General features: G+C 45.1%; 1 protein-coding gene and 1 long non-coding RNA gene across 12 annotated transcripts in view; one reads left to right on the forward strand and one right to left on the reverse strand.

The window, feature by feature from the left end:
- Window positions 1–24221, reverse strand: part of tenm2a (teneurin transmembrane protein 2a) — a 374562-nt gene that overhangs the window by 37283 nt on the left and 313058 nt on the right. For all 10 annotated transcript variants that reach the window (XM_054738553.2, XM_054738565.2, XM_054738550.2 and 7 more), the window contains 6 exons: window positions 11452–11574; window positions 8473–8678; window positions 4776–4971; window positions 3086–3187; window positions 2426–2620; window positions 135–335 (listed from right to left, as the gene is read on the reverse strand). In XM_054738553.2, coding sequence (XP_054594528.2) covers window positions 135–335; window positions 2426–2620; window positions 3086–3187; window positions 4776–4971; window positions 8473–8678; window positions 11452–11574 — 1023 coding nt within the window. The remainder of the gene's footprint in view (window positions 1–134; window positions 336–2425; window positions 2621–3085; window positions 3188–4775; window positions 4972–8472; window positions 8679–11451; window positions 11575–24221) is intronic.
- On the forward strand, window positions 4884–10930 carry LOC139063698 (uncharacterized). 2 transcript variants are annotated; one of them, XR_011517073.1, is made up of 3 exons: window positions 4884–4977; window positions 5042–5180; window positions 10538–10930. It is a non-coding gene; the product is annotated as an uncharacterized lncRNA (long non-coding RNA). The 2 variants fall into 2 exon arrangements; XR_011517071.1 differs by lacking the exon at window positions 10538–10930 and having other exon boundaries at window positions 5042–7324.

Below are 24221 nucleotides of genomic sequence, written 5' to 3' on the forward strand. Positions count from 1 at the left end.
GTACCATGGGACCACAGACTAAGCAGGGACGACAGTTACTGAGTAGGTGTTTGTTCTATGACTTTTGACCCCCTCGTCTTCGCTCCACGCGTTTGCCTTTTTCAGTCCTTCGACGCGGCGCAGGCGCCACTCACCCATAGAGCAGTCTGGTCCCATCCAGTTGGGGTCGCAGCTGCACAGGCCGGTGTCTGGAATGAAAGCGCCGTGTCCGTGGCACTGGTCCGGGCACTGGGCCCTGGGAAGTTCACAGTGGAGCCCTCCCCAGCCTGGCTTGCAGTGGCACTCCCCGTTCACACAGATGCCGTTGTTGGAACACGTCGGATCCAGACAGTCCACTGCAACAAACCAGACAAACCTGGATGTTAACTGTATGGAAACAAAAAACTTAGCTTAATGAGCTATGACTGAATGCTGGTGTTCATGTTTTAACTGTATTAAAAGTGCCAGGAGAACAAAGTTCAGCAGAAAAGTAAAAGCTGCTGCTGTTGGTGTTGAACGGTCACCATAGTAACCAGTTACCCGCGTCTCCCTGGCAGCGAACTTAATGAGAGGCGGACAGGAGCACAAACAGCTGTTGTACAAAAATGCCAAGCTGGGTTGAATGACAAGTTCAAAGGCACTAAACCAGAGCAAGGTATGCTGGGTAAAACAAGAACAGGGGCCTGCTCTGTAGTAAATCTATTGTGGGAGCAGAAAGTTTGTTTGTGAAAACCCTTCCAAGGTTAAAATCGGTGACATCTTTACAACAAGGTGAACGTTTGAAGGTAAAATCTAAAAAAATATGACATTTGCTGATGCTTATACTGTAGCTTCCTGGGCCCTCTATAGGTGGGGGTCCCTGCTCCCCCTCCACTGAGCGCCCTGACTTAGTGTGGAAGACCTGATGCTGCCGGGACAGATGGCTCCTCTGATGGCGTTTCCTTGCCTTACCTTACTTGGCTCATCTGGACTCAGCCAAATATAATTTTTACTTGTGTGTGTGTGTGTGTGTGTGTGTGTGTGTGTGTGTGTGCTTGCATATGTCTGTTTTTAACCTGTTATGGGAATCTGGGGTCATTTTGTAAAGCACTTTGTTTGAAAAGCGCTTTATAAATAAATCTGATTGATTGATTTAAATTCCCAGCACACTACCTGTGATTGAAATAAGTGCTTTGATGTATAATTTGCATGTTTTTGTTGCTTTTTTCAAAGCTTTTGGGCATGAAGACAGACTAAAAGTGAGAGAATCGGGCTCACAATAGGGGTTATTCACTCCGCATGCACTGGCACGCCTAAAAAGCTAACCAAAGCCTGAATCAGGTGCACGGCAGGAACTACAGGAGGGCAAAGTAGGTTTTCATGAAGAGAAACAGATTTATTTTACAAGATGTTTTTGTGTTATCGAAGAGTAAAAGCAAATGTTTTTCATGTCAGTGAAAAAGGCACAAACCCCCACAGAAACATTAATCAGTGTGAGCTGATTCTGGCCTTTGTGTGTGTGTTTGTGTGTGTGTGTGTGTGTGTGTGTGTGTGTGTGTGTGTGTGTGTGTGTGTGTGTGTGTGTGTGTGTGTGTGTGTGTGTGTGTGTGTGTCATCACATAGGGGAGAATCTGACACTGTCAGTCTGCCAGGTTGACAGGCAGCTGTGACTCCGAGCAGTGAGTGAAAACCAATTTGACAAATTACCTCCTCTCGGCACAGCGCCACCCACCCCTCTCAGCCCTGCTGTCATTGCACTGTCCCGGTCACACACACTTCTTCCCCTCCTTGTCCAAATGTGTGTGTGTGTGTGTGAGAGAGAGAGAGAGAGACCCCAAATCCTCCTCCCTCCTTTGCTCTCTCCCATCCCAGGAACGACTAACCCCTTCTCTTCTCTTCTTATTTTTTGCACACATATTAATAAAAGCTCCGTGTGTAACCCCGGCCCTCCATTTCTGTTTGCCCAGCAGAACCGGCGGATCACAGTTATCGATTTTCATGTCGCCGGCACTTCAGGTAAATTGTTTGAGGGACTCTGCTGTGATGAATATCAGATCTGAGACCAGGGAAGAAGATGGAAAATGGAAGAAGAAGAAGAAGAAGAGTGAGAAGGAGGGAGAGGAGGTGGAGAACGCTGACCTTGTTCTTAGGCTGTGTGTTTTCACTCCCTCTGTCAGTCACCATCTCTTTACCTTCTCAGCTCTCTCTTTTCTCCCCCTTTTTCCCAACTCTGACCCCCTCCCTACCTCCCTCTGTTTTGACTTTCTGATGACGGAGAACGTGCTGACCCTTTCTAACTAGGATCAATAGGAGCAAATTCAGCTCCTAATAAAGTCTCTGACGTCTTCTGGCTGCAGCATCATACCTCATCTGGAAATATGGATGGAGGGGTCAGGCGCTCACAATGAGCTGTGGAGTTTAAAACATTTCAGCCGGTGAATCCATCATAAATGAGTTCAGCTCTCACCCTCGGCACAGTTCTGTCCCTTGTAGCCGATAGAACACACGCAGCTTCCATCGGTGCAGGTGCCATGGCCGCTGCAAAGAGGGTCTATGCACTGCGTGGCCGGGATGTCACACTCGGGTCCTTTCCAGCCGCTGTAACACACACAGGAGCCCTTGTCGTATTGACCGTTGCCGCTGCACAGCACTGGGCAGGCGGCTGGAGGAGGAGAGAAGAGGACAGAAAAGAGGAAGGCGGTTAGACCCTGAGGAAAGAGAGGATTTCTGGTGTTTTGCAGATCAGTGAAAAGTCAAGCTGCCAACCTCCATGCATCCACACCCGACCACGCAGGAGGGGGAATAGAGTGGTTCGGAGCGGGGGGCGCCAATGACATGAAGAGTAATTACAGGCAGAGGTAACTAAACTATTCATCAAAGCTGTCTATCCCAGGTGAGAAGAGAGCCAGGGAGTCATTAGCTCAAGGAGCTGCCATTCATCATCAGTCATCTTGTCTGGGCTTCACCTGAGGCCACGCGCCGCCGTGCTGCTCTTAATCCCCCCCCCCCCCCCCCCCCCGCTTTTTTTTCTGCACGCAGCCAAAATAGACCTCTTCATCTAATTAGTCAGTGGAAACGGGAAAAAAAAGCCCCATCTCCCCTGACCGAGTCTGTAAACAGCTAATACCTTTGGAGCAGTCCATGCCGTGGAATCCGGGGAAGCAGTGGCACACGCCGGAGTTGCACTCTCCGTTGCCATGGCAATTGCGCGGGCACTCTTGCACGGAGTCTGCGAGGAAGAAGTGAGACAGAGGGTTCAGAGAGTTTGACGCCGAGGCATCAAAGCGTTCCATGAAATCATCGGCGCCGTTCGTTCTTTAAGATGCAACAAATTGAAGCGGCTCGGAGTCTCTCAGCTGCGCCAACATCAAACGCAAACACACTCCTCCGGGATTTCATGCATTCCTTTTGTGCAATTTTCATTGTGGTCTACGATGAGAATGCATTTAATTTTTCTTTTTTTTTTTCCTCTCAAGAAAGTATTCGTTACCCCTCCACCAGTGTCCCCAGAACACCGTCAGGAGTTGAAATGCTTAAGACGCTGAAGGGTTGTTTTGGTGCGCTTGTTTCTCTGCAGGACTGACACACACAGTCGAGATTCACTTTAGGATGACAGGCTGGATAAACTACAGGAACTACAGACTCTTTTGGGAAAGAAGCTCAATATTTTCTCACAATTTAGATAAAAATAGCTTGTTGTGGCATTGCTTTGTTCCGCGGCTGAAGCGAGGACCTCCAACAGCTTCCTGTTTTTGGCAAAAGCATAATTTAAACCAGCGTTCGACTTCTCCTCTGTCTTGCTTGTTTACTCCCCTCCTGCCTCAACCAAGGTCATTAATACTTCATCCAGGTTTGGTTGTTGGACTCGGCAGTGTAGAGCTAGCTGGACTCCGTGTGTGTGTGTGTGCATTACAGGACTTCAGCTGCCTCATAGTGCCTCTTAACCCACTTACAAGAAGAGAAACCGTTTGGTGGGAAGCCCCAGAGTCGATGCTAATCACAAGGATGCGTTTTTGGGCTTTTATCCATCTCGCCCTCCTCTCAAAATGCTTTTTCCAATTTCCACTCTTTTAACACTACTCAGCCTTTTCATGCAGCCTCCTTTTCCAACACTTCCTCTTTCCCTCTCTGTCCCCGGCTTTTTAATCCCCAAATGTGAACCCCCTTGTCTCCCTCTTACCCCGATGCCACCCTCCTCCTTCAGTCCACTTCACTGCGTTCTGGTTTCCCCCCCGCCATTATGCCTTTCCTCCTACTCCTCCTCTCACTATGAGCTCTAATTCTGTCCATCTACTCCTGCTGCAGAGAGCTCTGCCCCCTTATATTGACAGTGAAGGATTCTTTCACTCCGCTTGACTCTTTCTATCATCCCCACTTGTTCTCTCACTCTTGCTGTAGCAGGTATGAATGCTTTGGGACTCTGCTGCGCGTCCCTAAAATCATTCCCTTTTTAGAGGGTTGTGGCACACTTTTATTTAGAAACGCTCTCAAGGTGCATTCACTGATCATGCATGCTTAGCTATGCCTCTGTGTCCAGCAAACAGCTCGCTAACTAATCCTGCTTCTGTGACAATGTGGTTGTAGAGTTTTTGGCAACTTTTTCTCTTCCTTGGCGGCTTATGCTCATGCTGTGTTTTTACACATTTTAAATGTGCGAAGTCATTCAGGCGCCGGGTAGTTTGTCACTGATAGTAAAAATAACACTTTTTCCACTAAGTAGCCTCTAAGTTCTGGTTCTGAGTCACATCTCAGAGCCCAAACAGCTGTCACGAGCTGTCCTTCCACCTACGATGGCGATGAAGTGGACTTCTTCTCACCCATGACGTTTGTGCTGAAGGAGACCGTCTCTCTCTCCCGACCGTCGTTGTAGAAGGCCAGGTGCCAGGCGCCGGCATCCAGGTACTGGACAAACACCGCCTCGTTGAGGATCACAGTCTGGATGCTCCTCCTTTCCCTCGGAGACTCCACCACACTCCACTTCTCCTTCCCATCGAGGCGCTCCATGTAATCATACTGGAGGTAAAGTTGTAGGAGAAAGTTTAGCTGGAGTGGTTATCGTTTTTATGTTTTTACTGATTTAAAGGTGCAGTATGTAAGAACGACACCCTGTGGACAAATCTAAGTACTGCAGTCCATGTTTCGAAACAAGTCCGCTTTGAGCAACTGCTATGGATCACAGTACCACAAGGCTGCAGATGATGAGTGAAGACGAGTCACACACAGTGAGTTGATAAGTAGATGAATACATTTCACTGTAATACTGAATTGTTGGTAATTTAAAAAGTAGCTGGAGGATATTTTGAGATATGAAAATTTTGTAAATTCACCGTTAGCATTGTTAACTCAACGTTAGCCTCTAGCATTTTTTCATGATATTAGCGTAAAACAAAAACGATGCTGTGGCTTCTTAGGGGTGCAAGAAATAACTTCTGGGTCGCTCTTGTCCACAACGCTGCTGCTTTTTGCCATCTGGTGTTGAATCAGTGAAGTTCGGTCAGAGGAGGCAGGGGAGGCACGCCTCCCTTGTCATTGTGACAAGTACGTTTCTAATAATGATTTAATATAAAGTCAGTGTATCCAGTGACTGCTCTATACATTAGTTTTCTGTAAGATAACATCCCGTTTATGGTCATAATCGTTGAATTTACCTGTTTTCGGATCAAATATACATGCAGGAAGGAGAGGAGAGTCAGAGACGAGACTGTGTCTGCTCTCACAGAGCTGCCCCACACACACTAACTGATTCAGGCAGAGCACATGTGCCAACTCTCAATATCAAGTGTGTGTGGCGCTGCACCCCCTGGAGGAAGAGATGAGAGCTGCCTCTCACGGTGTAGCGCCGCACACGCTCACTGAAACAGGAAGTGCCTCCTCTGACCGCACGCCACTGTGTTGAATTACAAAACCCGGCGCAGCAGCATTTGCTGGCATAGACCTGGCAACCCTGCGGGATTCAATATGATTGGCTATGGAACCAGGAAGTATGGAGGCGGTATTGACTGTCTTCTGCCTTTTTAAAAGGAGAAAACCTGGCAACCCACAGCCAGCTGAGAAGGAAATGTGTTTCAATGTAACCTTCCTAAAATGAGACATTAGACTGTTTTGTGAATATTTAATAGTAAATAATTACTTATTTTACATTTAACTTAATTGATTTGTGCTTTACATATTTGCTGGAGGATTAATAAGGTTGGGTTATGAGTCTTTTTTCTACATAAACCATACATCAAAATTTAGGCATTTTATAACCTTTCCCTTATTTTGTCTCTCTACGCTGAGACTCAAATGTATAATTCACTTTTCAAAGAGGGAAGGGAGGTTTCTACATAAACACTGCAGAAACAATAACCTGTAAATATGAGATCGCCAGACCATTCATACCATAACTTACCAATTTATGTATAAAGCACCATTTCAAAATAGCATGGCAGCTAACTAAAGTGCTGTACATAAAAGAGCCAAATGCTTGAACAAATCAACAAAACATGAAAATCAGGTAAAATACATAAAAACATAACATAAATAATCAAGGATAAAAATTCCTACTAAAACAATAGAATAAGAAAACAGTTAACAGCACATTTATCAAAAATAAAAATAATGCAATGAATGATAAAAACCATTTGGCACAAATAACACCAAAAAAAGCTACGAGATGGTGCGAGGTGTTAAAAGTGAGCCACTGACTCATAAAAACCCGGTGCTGGATTTTCAAGTAAAGTGTCACGGAGGGAGGGCAATACTGAAAAAGTGTGTTTTAAGGGCCAACTTGAATCTTCTGCTCTTCAAACTAAATATCAAAATACATCCAACTCAGCCTTCACACAGTAACTGTCTATTAAACGTAGATACCTGTAAGACAAACTTTAGCTACTTCCTGCAAACAACAACAACAACAACAACAACAATAAAGAAACAGAGCTGTAAAAGTTCCCTTGGAGTTGGGATCTTGGTGTCCGAGTGCCTTTTTGCATTGTAACTGCTCAAGTTTAAAAATGTGGCTTTTCTTTTTAAATCAAAATTTATTTTTGGATTTTAACCCTTTGGTGCATAATGGTCACTACAGTGGACAGGTACTCAAAACTGTTATTTATTTGTTTTTGCTACTAAGCACAGCTGTTGAAGACTTTATTGCATTTGAGCCGCTCCATTTGGACTTCAGGAAGCCAAGCCAACATATTTCATGCTCAGAATGCACGCTGTCCACTGAGGTGAACACGTAATAAATTATTTGTAAATTATAAAATTTGACAAAAAATATTTGTTGAAATTTTTTTCATTCACACGTAAAGACGAATGAAAAAAATTGTTTAAAAAATCATGGTTGAAGATTTCATAATTCATGCATCAAAGGGTTAAATTATATTTTAGGATCATTTTAAAATCTACTGTTTTATGTTGTCACTGTTGCTGATTGGTTTACCCAGATGCCTCTATGCCTGAAGCTGGAAACTCTGTATCTGGATAACTCAACAGGCGAGCTGTGGATCAGATCTATCTGGCTTTCACTCAAAATTGTAATACTCCCAGTACATCCTGGAACGTTACACGTGTGCTCCCACATTATTCTTTGTTATTTTCCCTTCATTCGACGAGGACGTTAGCAGTAGCTTGTGATAACATCAGCAGTAGCACCTAGGCTAGTGTTAGCTGTAGCTAAGACTAGCATTAGCAGCCTCACATTCAGGAGGCAGATGGAAGAAACAACAGCACAGATGTTGTCTTTAATTTATGTCAGGATCAATCAGCCATCAATAACTGCAATAAAAAGTTTAGTTTCAATGAACTTGTTTCAGTCATTTTTAGATTAATTTTGCTGTGAGCGAGATGTGAGGGAGAGCAGCTAGACTGTAAATTCAGCCATATTTAAATACAATATGAGAGGATGGAGAGTAGGAGAGACGCGGGCAGATTTACCAATTTATTCTTGTAAAAAATGGAGAATAAACACAAACTAGCTCATGTCGAGAGTGAATTTAATTCAGAATTTTCTGTTCAGTTTCTTTTGTCTGATCTGAAACCTAAACTAGACAAAGAGCGGAGGAGGATTTTTCACCTCCCCCTAACCCAAAATGACGACCACTTTAAAGACTGGAGTTACCAGGGAAGAATGAACATGAAACAGAAACAGCTGCATCACCCCAGCGTAGGTCAGGTCAGGACACAAAACAGTTAGCAGCACGAAATTAGTCATTCCTACAAATAAAATCTACTTTTAATTGAGTAGTTTCTAATTTAAAAAGCCAGTTGGAAGTTGCATCACTGTGAAATTTAATTAAGTGCAAATCTTTGTCTGAATTAGTTTTCTTTTCATCAAAAAGCTATTATAAAAATTCACAAATGAATTTCAGATGTCCAATGAAACAAGAAAGTATTTCATTTTTTAATTTATTCCACTCTAGTAGAGAAATATAAATATTCTTCCCTCATTATTCAGCTTTGATACTGAATAAAACAATAACTCTGTGTACTCTATTATCCCAGATGTGTTGAGTCTGGACTGCGGATCTTTACCTGTGCGTGTGAGGGAGGCAGGCCCTTACGGATGTACACGCCAAACAGGGCGTCCTTGCCCAGGGAGATGTTGAACTTGAGGAACTGGGGCTGGCTGAGGTAGAGCAGGGATCTCCAAAACACTCCTGGAGGGACGTCCTGGGTCACCCGCCTCCCCACCTCTATGTTACCGGTGTCTATGCTGCTGTTCCGACCCACCCAGGGACCTGGAGTGAAAAAAAAGCAATTAATCAGTGATCACCGGCACTGATCCAACAGTTAATCATCAGGGTTTACTGAAAATATTCTCCTTTAAAAAGAATTTCTGTGAATAGTTAAGCCATTTCCTTATCCACTTAATACACACTTAAATATTAAACAGTAGTTAAAGTTTGATTTTTCCGCTTTGAAGTGAAAAGAGGAAACGGAATGTTCTATAATCATTAGGAACGGTCGGATCAAATCATTTTTATGGTTTCAGTAATTAAAGTAATTACAGGAAGCATTACACTGTAAAAATGATCTCCAGATGGTAGGTTTGACTGGTGGCACCCACGACTGTTGCCTCACGTGAAGCACATACTCGGCAGTACACGCCTAAATTACGACAAGCAAATGTTTTCTTTGGGTGTTTCTCGATGTCGAGGTGTCTGGCCTCGCAAGGCGATGTCTTGTGAGGCCAGGAGCCACGGAGGACACTGTCCTGTCGAGGACACGGTCCGTCCTTGGTCAAAGAAAACGGTTAAATTGAACAGACTTGCATCACGCGACCGAGGCTTCCGCGGTGGTCACGTAGCATCAGAAGATACGTGAGCTAACATTATACGTATAAGTTATAATATAAATGTATAAGGACCCATTTGCTCTTTAAATTGTGTACATATTGGTTAAATTAAACATGTCAGCAAGTTACTACCTGCTAGCCACCAAAGCTGCAACTAATAAGCAACCAACCACAGATAACTGCTTTGGAAATAAAAAAAATAACAACATTTCAGATATCAGCTCAATAGCTACAGTTAGTTGACTTACATTTAAACAGGAAATTTGAAAATACAGCGGTGTATTCTGGGAAAATTTTGACCGAGGTCAAGCTAAAAGACACGTGTGTATCCTTGCTCAGCTAGCTCAATGGCTAACAAACGGAGAACAGATGCCTCGGTAGAACATGAACATTGGAACATGCATTGGCGGTTCCTGATGACGTATCTCCTAGGCAACCGGGGCGGGACCAAGACATCAAGACAAGGTTCCTTGGCATTTAGGAACACCATGTGACCCGCTCCCACGTATTTTAGACTCATTTTATTGGTTATATGTTACGAAGCTGCCAACATTTTTCAACAACTGGACATCATTTAATTCATTTTCAACACCTTTTTGATGGATATTTCCAGAGATTAATGGTAAAAACTACACATTGTCTCTTTAAACATTTCCTCAGGATATTAACAGGTAAAATCCTCAAAAGCAGCACTGAGAGGTTCGTGCTGAAGAGTTTGGCTCGAGAGCGATGCTAAATTCTTATTTGAGAGCTGATTTCCTTTTGCAGATTGTTTTCATTTTGATCTAAACAGTGACCACAGTCAGTCAGCGTGACCCACTTGTGCAGGAGAAGGTGGGATGTCACACGGTGTGTTTACTGGAGTAAAAATGGACGCCGCACACGTCACGTGAGATCTTATCACTTCCTGCCTCCTCTGGAGCAAAACTCTTCCATCTGTCATCCCTCCATGATGCAAAAAAATCTGATTAAACACGACGTGACCGTTGAGAGGGAGATTGCTAGCTCTGATTTAGGACAACATATGAAAATGGTTCTTGGTTGGAAGTGAGAAGAAAATCAGATTTGTGCTCTTAGGGATGTCATAAAAAATGAATATGGGCAAAAAACCCAAAAAGATGTTGGATTGCCTGTAGTATGAATGCGGATTTACATGAATAAAAAAAGCATTTACAAACTGTTATGATTTGTAAAAAAAAGAGTTGCAGGATGTTAGGAAGCTCAACTTGCGCTTCAGGCTCTCTGAAACGGGTAGATTAAAAAGAAGTAAACTATTAATGATCTATTTTTGTCTTTTTGAAGTCAGCTGTACGCAGATGCAGATCGCCCATACATGTTCAGCACATGCATGCATCTGATAGTGTGATGCAGAAGCGTGCAGGACTCCGAGCTGTGGGCTGAGAGCCGACAGAGCCGAGAATTCAGAGCAACACAGAAACACAGAGCATCCTGCAATCAGGTCAGCCATCTAACAGGGAAGTGTCAGCGGCAGCGCCCAGACGGGAAAAGACCGAGTGCGTGTGTGCAGAGAAACGCAGAAATAAAAGCAACCGCGAGAAGAACAGCAGCAGCAGCATCTGGCCGAGACAACTGGGGAACACCACACAACAGTCCTCTCATCGATGCAGAATACAGACACAGAGCAGCAGTCCAAACACATCCACAGCAGACGCTGCACGTGCTGCAGAGCCGGATCCAGCAAGTGAGAGAAGAACAGATAGAAAGCCGCATGGGGGCCTTTAAAGAGAGCGGCTGGTGAGGTAGTTTTACCTCACCGCCGACTGGAAAATAGCTCGACACAACCTGCAGTGTTTAAACAGCACACATGGACAGGAGCGTCGCATGAATATTTTAGCTGCACGGCTAGCTGGGAAAAGTGGATGAAGCTGTTTCATACAACAAATAAATGGTTTTAAATGAATGGCAAATGAGAAAAGTGTTGGCTTGTTCTGAAGTAGATGAAAACATCAGATTCAAACCAGATTGTTTCTTTCCGAAGATGCTTTTTAGACTCAAATTTTAGATTAATTTCAAGACTAAATAGTGAGTTTTAGGGGAATTAATACTCATTTGGCATCAGAGGCGTAGAGTGTATAGATCTGATTTGCAAGGCACATCAAATATGTTCATTTATGCTTATTAGGGTGCATTTTTTTTGTTTTCTTTTAAAGAAATGTGTTGTTCTGATGCGAGTGTGTGTGCACCAGAGATCATACCTCTGCCTCCAGAGGGCAGTGTGGCCACATCGCTGTTGACAGGCAGACCAGCTCCCAGTCCGTTGTTCAGCAGAGGGCCGTCGGAGGGCTTCAGCTGCCATGTCAGACCCAGCAAGTTGATTGCTGCACACACACACACACACACACACACACACACACACACACACACACACACACACACACACACACACACACACACACACACACACACACACAGGCACGCACGCACACACGCACGCACGCACACACACACACACGCACGTGGGGAGAGGGATGCAGAGCGGGATGAGAGATGGCAGAGACATCAATCAGGGCGGGTTAGTCAGAGGCAGGTAAAGCTAAAGCTCCCAAACCGGAGAGGAGACTTTAAAAGGTTTTCCTCGACCAGCAGTCCTTGAGAGAGAGAAAGTGTTTTGGGGTTTTTGTTCGGAAGCCTTTTCGCCACCTCACAGAGAGCAGTGACAGATTCCTCTGATGGGAATGCTCCTCTTCTTTTGTCCTCCATTGTGTGCTGGTGGCACAAGGCTGCTCGAGTGTGTGCGTTCACTCTTCACTTTGTCAGCTCTGTACTCCCCTCGTCTCCTCAGCCCTTCCCCTAGAAAGTTGGGTGATTTCTTCGACGACGGGCCAGCTTCTTCTTGTTGTTGTGACTGTTTAGCAGCTTTTCCTCGGGGTGGCAGAACTCCAGCAGCAGTGTTTCGCTCGTGGCGGAACGCTTCAGGTGATTCCACTGCAGAAACTGCACCTGCGGTATCGAGCGCGCTCGTGAATACGGCTCGGACGGTGGTTGTGTAGAATGCATTATGTAGGTGTTATTGCGCTCTTCTCGGGGTCTGGTTTATTCCTGACTGAGCTAAGACCTGCAACACCTGCATGTGGAGCCCGGGAATCAATTTCCGTCTTGTAAGAATTGGATCTGTGCTTGCCGAGAGTTTTGCACACACACCAGGATGAGTGTAAAAGTTTTAGGAGGTGGGGATGAGGCTTTAGGATTTTCTGCCAGGGCAGCCTCTCACCCCCCCCCCCCCCCCCCCCTCTCTCTCCTCCCTCACTTTTTTATTTGTTTCCTCTTCTCTCTCCCCTCCCTCGCTTCCCGGTCAAAGGAAAGCGCTGACACCTTGGCTGCTTCCCAGCCTCCACTGTCAGCTTTTTTGTTTTTCATGGGGTGTGTCTCGAGGTGTGTGTGGTTGAGAAAACAAAAGGTGGAGAGAGAAAGTGCACCCCCTGTGTCTTTTCTCTTCCGTCTGACCTTTGCCCACTCCTCTTTAATCCCTCTGACCTTCACTCGTCTCCCTCTTTTCTGTTTAATTCCCCCTTTTTTCTTCCACCCTTTCTTCTTATCGCTGCCTGTCCTTCCTTGTAGATAACACACACACACACACACACACACACACACACACACACACACACACACACACACACACACACACTGATAGTATCTCAGCGAGCCATCGATAGAAAGATCGTCCACTGAATCAGCTGGAGACAGTAAGCATTTGTGAATCTATTGTAGAGCCACTTTCAATCTAGGTCACCTCCAAGATCACATCACACACACACACACACACACACACACACACACACACACACACACACACACACACACACACACACACACACACACACACACACACACACACACACACACACACACGCACACACACACACGCGCACACACACACACACACACACACACACACACACACACACACACACACACACACACACACACCCACGCACGACTGCGACGTGTGTGTTTGTTAGGCTTCTGTGTCATTCAGGGACAGCGCATGTGTGTTTCCCCAGAATTAGTTTTGCCCTGACTTCTTCTTCTTCTTCTCTCTTCCCTCTGGGAAAGCAGCGAGAAGTCGACCAATAGATGCCACACTTGCTCCTTTGTGAGAGGAGCACAAAAGCCAACGTTTTGCCAACAGGTTTCTTTGCAGCGAGACACGAGAAAGACAGAGAGACACTTGTTATCACGCTCGTTACACTTCTAACTGTGTTAGGCTGTAATTTAAGCTCAAATGAAACTGCTGGAATTGATGTATTTAGCTTTGTGTTGCCATAATTTTAAGCATTTTCTTTTGTGACGGTAATTGCCGTAATTACCGTTTTCAGGCTGCGTTTCGTGGCTTTATTAAGGGCCGTGCCAATAAAGCCTGTCTCAGTTCAAATCCACTGACAGACAAGATTATTAATGTGTGTGTGTGTGTGTGTGTGTACTTTGCTCCACTTCACGTGTTCATTCTGACAAAAACACACATGTATGCAAACATGCAGGATCGGAGAGGAGCAGGTACAACGAACCAACGTGTTGGATTCAAAATAGATCCGCTCCTTCCAGGTTTTCTATCTTTCCACATAATCTCCATTCATAACTCAGAGAGCCAAAGTGTTTCATCTGCAAAAAGACAGAAGACCGAAAAAGCAACAGCACACGTGATCGATGACCAAAAATAAAAATAATAAACACACCAAAAAAGCAACAAATGACTGAACAAGGCAAAAGAAGATGGATGGTGTTTTGGCCAGCCTGGGAGAGAGGGGTCAGCGGTCAGGACTCTTTCGGAGAAACAGTGTTAAACTTCAGGGGGAGCGGGGCAGAGAACAGAGAGGATCATGGGAAACGGCAACAGAGCGAATATTAAAGAATGTTTAAATTCTCCTTGGAAAAACAGGCTGCAGATCCTGCTGCAGAGATGTGAGGAGAAGATGAACGCAGCTCCCTGTTTTCATGAAAGAAATGGGAAAAAAGCAAGTGGAGACGAAGGATTCAAAGGATTAGTGGACTTTTATTTGCTGCCTGGTTAGAAAAAGGAGGCAGATGTGTTGGTTTGAACCACATTTGTATGTTTTAAACATAAAGGGTATAAATAGAAATCTGCAAGAAAGGTGGTCTTTCTTCCCTCATAACAAGTTTAAATCCTCTTCCCATCATCCTCGGCTCAACCCCATCACCGACTGTTTACATGACAGCTCCAATTGAACCAGATGTGACGCCTCTAATTGCGCTAAAGACGCAGGCTGGCCTCTTGCATGTATTTGTGTGTGATCTCTTGCGTTGCAACTCAAACTACACAAAGAGCATGCTCACACACACGTGTGCAGCACACTCCAATTCTTCTCCCCTGGCCACCCTAATAAATGCTTATTAACTGTTCTAATTCACCAGTAAATTAACAACTCTGACCTCAATCAGGGTGGTAGTTGTATCTGAGACCAGACACGCCTCCCCGTGTTCTGTCTGGCTTCTAATTGGTTTAGATGCGCGACCCCCCCCCCCCCCCCCACCTTCCTAACTTTCAGCTGCCCCACCCCCTCATGTAGTCCCTGTAAGGTCTGGTCAGTGTGCAATGTCTTGCTTAAAGGGACATTATGGAAGTTTGACAGCCAAAACATGTATAGAAATAATAAATGTCTTCTTCATACATTCTCCTGCAATGCCCTGGTCCTGTAGAATGAGCCCTGGCATTTTTACTGTGATTGCCTGTTTTTCTGTAAAATCACAGAAAAAGAGAGATGCTCGGGTCGAGCAGGCTGCTTCATGCGCGTTCACGCTCAGGCATAGCCCGTAGCATTTGCTATCCGTAGCTTTAGCAGCAGAGAGAGAGGCAGTGCCACTTTGTCGCTGTTCCTAACGCCTAGTGACAAAGCTAGCTACATTTCTGATGACCCTTAGCTACTTTCTGTAGAACTTTCTTCTAGATATTTCCTGCAAATTAGCAACAAAATAGACATTTTCGCTCCGAACCGTTCTTTGGTTTGATGTTGTTTCAGCTGTCATCAAGGAAATAAATGTTACAGATACTGTGAATGTTACTAGAGTGTAGCTCACCTTGTAACATGTCTGACTCTCATGCTGAAGACCTGGGTTTGATTCTGATTGTGAACATAGTTCATTCAGAGTTTCTTTTTTATATTAATGGTATATTTTTTTTACAGTAAGACGTCCACATTTTTATTTGAAACTCGCCGAACGGCATTGAACTCACAGATAAAAAGATGTGGGTTCAACTTTCATTTTGGAACAATTTTTCAAGCAAGGGAAGGGAATGATCTGAGCATGCAGGAGGACTGACCCATCATAAACCTTTGTCGGCTGTGCTGAAGAGAAAGGTACAGAACCAAATTATTTAATTAATTAGCTGCGTGTTCTCCTGTCCTCTGGGACACACACACACACACACACACACACACACACACACACACACACACACACACACACACACATACGGGACTGTCTCAGCTGTTATTTTCCTTAAGGAGTGTGCACGTACAGCATGCGCGCCTCGTGCAGAGCCTACTATTGAAGCTGCCGTTACACTTTTGGCCTGAGGGGGCAATCGTGAGCATAAAAATTCAAAACTCCGTGAAGTCCCTTTAAAACAAAGAGATTTTGTTTGTTTTTAGCAAACGACTGTCAATGTCAGACGGTAACAGAATTAAAGGTGAGGTTCATTGATAAAACATTTTTCAATGATTATATCTGATTATAATCGGTCACTCGGAGTGACATGAAAACAGTCTCCTACACCGATCCCCTGCATTAGCTTCTGATAGAAAACAGACGGTGAAACTCTAGGATTAGAAAAGCCTGACAGATCTACGTCACGCTGTCACTAACATTCATGGACTCACCCAGCTTGACTCGTGACGGGAAAGGCTGTTGTTGGTTTAGCGTCCAGGAAACAGCAGCGAACGTCTCGGCTAGTTGAAGCTAACTGTTAGCATTAGCAACTCCACCACACGGCAGAACTCCGTTAGGCTTGTGTTGTTTGTAAAGCAAAGTCATCAACGTTGATTAGAGTGAAGCGCACCATTAAACAGAAAATGTTGTTTTCAAATGATTAGAATTATTAAAGGAACATCTTGGCCCTATGTGAGAAAAGAATTACCCCTATTGACTTATTAAGTTATTAGTATTAATCATATTATATCTAAAGCCGATTCCAGCTCCCTCAGCCACACAGACCTGTAGAATAATAAAAAAAAAATCCCAAACGTGTCGTTTGCTAAAAGATCTCAAAAAGCAACACATCACCTCCTGTTCTAAAGCCAGGAAGAACTAAAAATATCTGATCTTTGACCTTAAACAGGCCATTCCTGCTGGAACCCCCCGATGGGACTGAATTAAAAAAGAGAAATATATCATGGCCCAAAGTGCTTTACACTGCAATCATTCACACGCTGGTGGTGATGAGCTACAATGTAGCTACAGCTGTCACACAACTGGCACCATCTGACCACCATCAACAGGCAAGGACGGTGAAGTGTCTTACCCAAGGACACGTGGACAGAGCCTTTGTTCAAAGCGGCAAACCAGCAATGGTGGAACTACATTTTCCTAGAATTGTAGTTTTTCACATCAAAAGTGTTACAAGCAGTTGTTGGGGTCACGTACTTTTTCACACAGGGCCAGGCTGGTTGTGAACACCTCCATGGGTGACATCATCATCGTATGATAACTGCATTTTGCATTGACTCAAGCTTTCGTGTTTGTTGTTCGGAAACATTTAGGTGAGATAAAAAGCACAAACGGAGGAAATCTGTAGAGACGAGTATATTTTACAACACCGTGTACACAGAAAGCGGCTAAACGGGGTCTTTTTCTGTAAAACCCTTTTACCCCTCGTCTTTTACAGCACGGGGCGCAGAAACCGAGGAGAGAACGGTGCGTCACCTCAGGTTCTCTTGGGACATTACGTCAAATTTACCTCATGAAATCCGCTCATGTAACCTATAAATAAGACAGCCTTGTCTCTCATGCTAAGCTCTGAAGATGCTGCTCGCTGAGATCAGTCAGCGTCTGAGACAAAGGCACGGGGGCGGCTGCTGGCTGCTGCCATTGGAGGGGTCACACACACTCGGAAAGACGAACCGTCTGCCTGTGAAAGTGTGTGTGCACATCTGTGTATGCATGCAGCAAATTGCGTGGTATTAAAAACAAGCACACAATGCTGCAACCCCCGACGGGACCTCCTTACCCAGCTGATGCAACTGAACTGTAATTGACTGCAACACAAAAGGTTCTGGGAGTTGCTGGCAGCGTTCACCTGCATGGAGAGACAACTCGCCGAATCACACGGCAGAAACGGCTTTCTTACTGCCACTGAAGTGTTGACGAGGGCCTGTGCTGATGGAGCCACACGTGTGTGTGTGCTCATGAATGTGTGTGATTGGCTAAATGAAAAGAGATGTGCATCTAAGTGATGTCCTCCTTTCTGAATCCTCATTTCCTCTTCAGATATCTGTTCCGTGACCCTCCCTCCCACCTCCCCCTCTGCCTCACCTCGTCCCCGCCTACCTCAGTCCTTTCCCTTCCCATCGATCTGTATTAGAAACAGGATATGAGGAGCTATGCTATCTTATCACAGATCACTGAGTGGGGAGGGAATGAGTGAGGATGAAAGACGGAGTACATTTTGGAGGCCAAGAGACGGAGAAGCTGAGAGACAGCGATGGAGGAAAGCGGTTTGTTTCCCTCTGCTTCCATCCATCTGCTGTTTTAAACACAGGACGGGTCCAGCCTCCCGGCTCTAATTGGACTAATGATTGTGTCCAGATAAGACTCTCGCTAATGAAAGAATGAATGAGGAAATAAATGAATGAAATGAGCCCAGGCAGGCATGCTGTCGCAGGCGAGAAGAACACCACTTAGTGATGACATCACTCTGAAACAAGAGCTTTTCAGAAAGTTACTAACAGAAAGTCAAAGGACGAATGTTAGCACTGTAACAACTGTGCACCTTGCTTTGTTTTACCAGACTGGAGCAGAAGACCCGTTTATCCCCTCATGGCGCAGATGGTCCGGCACCTTGCGCCCGGCCCTGGCCATGCTATGCCCTTTTCCTGGACTGGCAGCGTGTGCTGAGATCCTAACCTTTATCAGTGCGGACACGCGCTCCACGTCTGATCCGTGTGCCCGGGTCCCCGCGTCCACCATATGCCGGCTGCGCCTTCACCTCCAAACACTAAGCATGCACACACCGCACGCATAACTACATGGACACCTCCGCTGGCATGAGCGACACATCCTGACCTCTCGCTGTTCCACCTTGGATCGGCAGACGGGAAGCCACATGCAATGTGAGAGGGGACGGCGGGGTCAAGGAGCTGGGGTTGGAGACGAGCCACGGTGCAGTCTCAACACCCGAATATCCGAGGGATTTGTTACAAAAAAATAAAAGAGTCAAATTTGCATTTTCTTTTGCAAACATCATCTCCAAGGATCTTGTTTCTAGTCTTCTGTGTGATTAACGTGGTAGACAATATAGAAAAGAGTGTTTTACTCACTCACTCACTCACTCACTCACTCACTCACTCACTCACTCACTCACTCACTCACTCACTCACTCACTCACTCACTCACTCACTCACTCACTCACTCATTCCTAAAAGTATTATTGCCGGGAGATGCTATCTAACTCCTACAGTCGCTGGTCGAGAGACGAGGGACACCCTGAACAGATCACAGAGACAAACCACCATTCTCACTCACTCACTCACTCACTCACTCACTCACTCACTCACTCACTCACTCACTCACTCACTCACTCACTCACTCACTCACTCACTCACTCACTCACTCACTCACTCTCAGAGAGTCTCCAGTTGTGCGTGTTTGGCCCGTGACAGAAGGCTGAAAACCCACACACGCACAGGGAAATCATGCTAACGTCATGCTTGCATGAGAAGAACATGCTAACTCTGTGCAGAAAAGCCGGGATTCAAAAAGATCAAACGTTTCAGTTGGACTTCACTCGGAGTTAAAATATTCTAAAATAATTCTACAAATCAAGATGTGAATTCATTTTTGTTTGCAGATGTTCACAGAATTGAGGAGAAACAACAAAAACATGCATTTGCCTGTGATGATCCTGTGTTTTAATTGTAGCTGTGCTGTTTTAATTCACCCGTTAACCTGGCGTTCACAGATGCGTTTGATTATTATGTGTTTACTTAGCTAAACTCCACAGCTGTGAACGACAAAGCCATTAACGTGTTATTGTGTAAGGGAGCAGTGGTGCAAGCGCGCCGGAGCGAGGCACCTCTAGCCGGGAGGAGCGGGCAGTAAGCGATTGTGATCAGTCTGGAACAGCAAAGACGGCGGTGATGGATGGAAAGCGGTCGGCTCAGAGGCATGAAGGTCACACTCGACGACAGCGTTCCTGTGTGTGTGTGCCGCTGTTTAATCAACAGACGGGGAAGCTAAGAGTAAAAGACTAAAAATATGTTGCGTCAGTGTCTATGTGCATGTGCGTGTGTGCGCGCAACAATTTTCTCATTCATCAGTAGTGACACGACCATGTGGGGTACGACAAATGTACCAGCCACGAACACACACACACACACACACACACACACACACACACACACACACACACACACATGCATGTGAAACACTCCTGCAAAGGTGACACAAGCGCCCGCTAGCAAGAGTTCAGTCATAGCAGTCAAGGGCACACCTGTGTGTGTGTGTGTGTGTGTGTGTGTGTGTGTGTGTGTGTGTGTGTGTGTGTGTGTGTGTGTGTGTGTGTGTGTGTGAAAGCAGTCCACATGGACACACCTGGCTTGACACGTCCTCCATCTTTCATCTATCACACCAGCCTCAGCACGCGGCTCCCTCTTAGAATTTCCCCCCTCTCTTTGTTTACACGCTCCGTCCTCGGAGGCTCACACTCCTCTCCTCTTTTTTACCCTTTCTAACTTGTTTTGTTGTAGCCCCTTCTTCCTGTCCTCTGCAGTCTCCTTCTGTCCTTTCATCGGGCTGTCACCCTCCCTCTGTTCTCTGCTCGCTGTGATCAATTAGGAGACATTAGTCCCACAGTTATTCCAGGTGACAGAAGCCTCAGGAGGCCACGCTCTCCTTCATCTCTCCTCCTTCTCTTCTCCACACCTGGCTGTCCCGTCACTCTTCCTCGTCCTCCTCCTCGCCATGTTCTTGTTTTTCTTTCCCACACCGTTCAAACACCTTCTCTCTCTCACATCGTATGGTGCGGTGACACCGATCTTATCTTCCTCTTCCCGTCTCCGTTCATGTTCACCCCTGACCTCTGTGCGTCGACCACATTTCATCCCCTTCCTCGCTCGTTTATTCCCGGTTGACATTCTCAGTGGTGGACCCGTCTTCTCTGCTACGTGCCAACCGTTCACCTGTATCCTAGCAACCACCTCTCGTTTGGCTGGGGTGCTTCTCGCGGAGCAAGCAAACAAGACGCCGGGGGAATGAGGAACAAGCACTCTCGTTTATCCTCCTCCCTCCACGCGTTCAGTCATTCCTTCACATATAAAGAGGAGGCCATACTCCACTGGAGCTGGGAGCAAAGTACTTCCTTCCTCTAAAACCGCTGTCTGCCCTCCCAAACTCTAAAGCGAGTTTCTTACTGGAGACACAAACATGCAAGAAAATGCACAAAATTTCAATTGAAATCGTATTAATTTACAGACACGGATGGATTATAATATACTGGTGGCACATTTATGGAACTGTCTACCATCTTTTGTTTGAAAATTTGGTCTCCAGCCTCTCCCAAAGTGATTTCTGGCACGTAGAAAGTAGATTGATCAAAGGTTGAGAAGGGTTCATGGTGGGTGTGAGATGAGTTCCAGATGTGCTCCAAAAGAAAGGACCGTTCTGTTTTGTTGGTCATTGCTTTGTCTTCTGTAGTTATCCTGGGCATGCTGCATGCACTAGACTGATCAGGACAAGTGGGGGAGTAGAGGAGGTGGAGTGTACAGTCGGTAAAGACGGCTCTCCCTTGTCCTGCCTCCAACATGCCTCCATCTAAAAGGCTAGGTTATCCAGAGTTATTTCTGTAGTTATGCTGCTATAGGCTTAGACTGCTGGAGGACACACTGACCACTTTTCACACTCTACTACTTTCTTCTACTATCTGCTCTTTAACTGTATTATTTCCTGCCATTTCAGCTGTTAACTTTATTTTCTCTAAGTGTTTTTTTCCCCAGAAGAAGCTACAACGATGTTCTGCTGAGCTGTGGTGGCCTCATGGAGGGGGCCATCGTCTAGCACACTGCTGCTAACCACTAAAACATTCTCCCTCTCCTGATAATAACTTTTTGCTTTCTCTGACGTTGGATGTGCTAATACTAGTTTACCCGTTTAACTGTAGATCCACTAGGATAAATACAATAAAGTTTATCTCTCACCAAATAGAATATTTACTAAGAAATCACAATGTAACCATATATGTTTAGTGTGTGTGTGTATGTGTGTGTGTGTGTGTGTGTGTGTGTGTGTGTCTGCTCTGTCTTCTCCATCCCCAGTGAGTCGTGGAGGATGGCTGCTTATACTGAGCCAGGATTCTCTGGAGGTTTCTTCCTGTTAAAAGGGAGTTTTCCTCTCCACTGTCGCTAAATGCTTGCATAGTATGAGGATTGCAATTGATTGATACAGTTTGCTGGGTTCCTTGTATAGGAAACATTTTTTCTGATTGGCTTAATGAACTGACCTGAATTGGAATGTTTATTATGTGAAGGTCCTTGAGACGACTCTTGTCGGGATTTGGCGCTATATAAATAAACTTGAATTGGATTGACTGAACCCTCACTGGAACCCTATTTTCATGGCTGCTGATTTCATAGCAGAGCCTCACAGTTCTATTTAACCTTTCTATCAAAAACAAACAAACAAACACCATCAGTTCAGAAGTCTGCTTGTGTGACTCCTTCACTAAAAGAGAAACCCAGCTCTATTAACTAATTGCTGAGCGGTATCTAATCTGTGTGTCCTGGCAAATATTTTGGAGAGTGAGCAATCTAAAGAGTTTTTATATTCAAACGACCTTCTCTCAAGTCTGAAATCAGGTTTCAGAAAAAAGCACAGCACCATCACTGCAGCTGCTAAAGCAGTAGTATTCAATTCTGGTCCTGGAGGGTCGGTGTCTGTACCAGATCTGCTCGGGGTCCTGCGCCTGCTGATGACGTCACATTACGGCCAATCCACTCGGCTCTCACGCTTAAGCTTTGGAAAGACATCAGCAGTTTTGTTAATACATTCTTGTTTGTTTCCACCTAAATGTTTTCTTTACAAATGTAATTTGTTAATAAAACAATATATTATCTTTGTTTTGTAAATTATTATTATGTGATGTGCCTTGAGATGACTCTTGTCGTGATTTGGCGCTATATAAATAAACTTGAATTGAACTGAATTGAATTAAAGAATGGGAAACTACATAAAAACCAACATCAGACTGCCCCAAAACACAACAGTTCTTATAGGTGAAGCCATATCTGTATGTATTAATGTGGAATTTGTCCGCATATTTCCTTAGTTGTTATGCAAATACATTCATTCATTCATTCATTCAATAGTTGCTTGCTGTCTTTTCAATAGTTTTTATTTTATTTTTTTTGCCGTTTCATCAAAATCACGAGCTTTTGAGGGTCACCGGTTTTCAGTTGATATATATGTTTTTATTTTACATTTCCTTTAGAAATTCAAACATATTTTCTCTGAAAAGTGTTGATTTTTGGACTACAGGACTACAACCGCTACGACCACAACTGTAAGTTCATTCAGACCAATCAAAATCTTCATTGTCAGCGTGCTAACGTAACTTTTACAAACGTGGTATCGTAACTTCCGTGAGTCTTACGTTCAGCCAAACATCCACTGTGACGTAATTTGCAGATGCAGGACTCCGAGCCGATCTGGTACCGACGCCGGCATCCAGCACGTTTTAGTGGTTTCTCTGCTCCAACACACTTAATTCCGGGGTTGACTCACCTGGGCAGCAGCTCATCAGGCTCTGCAGAAGCCTGTTAATCACCTGCTGATGGAAATCAAATGTGCTGAAACAGGGTTAAAACTAAAACGTGCTGGACACTGGCCCTCCAGGCCCGGAATTGAATACCCCCATACTAAAGTGATCAATGACACACTTGTTGCTCTGGATAAAAAGCAGCTCTGTGCATCACTTTTTATTGATCTGTCAAAATCCTTTGGCACTGTCGACCATGCTGTTTTTAAACATAAGTTTCTTTATTTGGGACTGCCTGAGCAAACAATATCATGGTTCACAGACTAGGACAGAACTCAGTGCATTAATTGGGATGGATTGTCCTCAGCATTTTTGAGTGTCCACAAGGGAGTACCACAGGGTTCAGTTTTGGGACCCCTCTTATTCATTTTGTATATGGCAGAGCACACCTAAGTCTGATTGCCAACCAGCAGAAGGTGCTTCATAGGCACAGACGCTGGAGACGGAGGGGGAGACTGAAAGGAGAAGAGTCTGATGGCTCTGAGACCCGGGATGAGCACTGGGAGTGCATAGGTCACACCAGGACAGCCTAATAAAGAGTTCAACTTGTAATCGGTGTGGTCTGAGTGGTGTGGGGGAGCCTGGTGAAGCCGGTGTAGTGCTACAATGTATATTAATGAAATAGGCCAAAAATGGTTGGATGCACTTTAATCCTGATAAACAGTCATTTACTGGTTTGGAACGTCCCCCACCGAGGTCAACACTTCAGCAGAGGAAGTTGGTCCTCAATGCTGACAAGACTAAGCTAATGTTGTTTTCAAACACTAAGGAAAGACCACCACCAGCAGGCAAGGTGGGTTAAGTGTCTTGCCCAAGGACACAACAGCAGCATTCTCTGCTCAAAGCTGGGATTGAATCTGCAACCTTCAGATTGCTGGACAACCCGTTCTACCTCCTGAGCCGCAGTTGGCCTGACCTCCACAAACTGTAGACCACTGACCAATCATTGTGAATTGTATTCTCGAGTGGGACGGCCTTCTTTGT

This window comes from Nothobranchius furzeri, chromosome 2, assembly GCF_043380555.1.
Source record: "Nothobranchius furzeri strain GRZ-AD chromosome 2, NfurGRZ-RIMD1, whole genome shotgun sequence".
Taxonomy (NCBI): domain Eukaryota; kingdom Metazoa; phylum Chordata; class Actinopteri; order Cyprinodontiformes; family Nothobranchiidae; genus Nothobranchius; species Nothobranchius furzeri.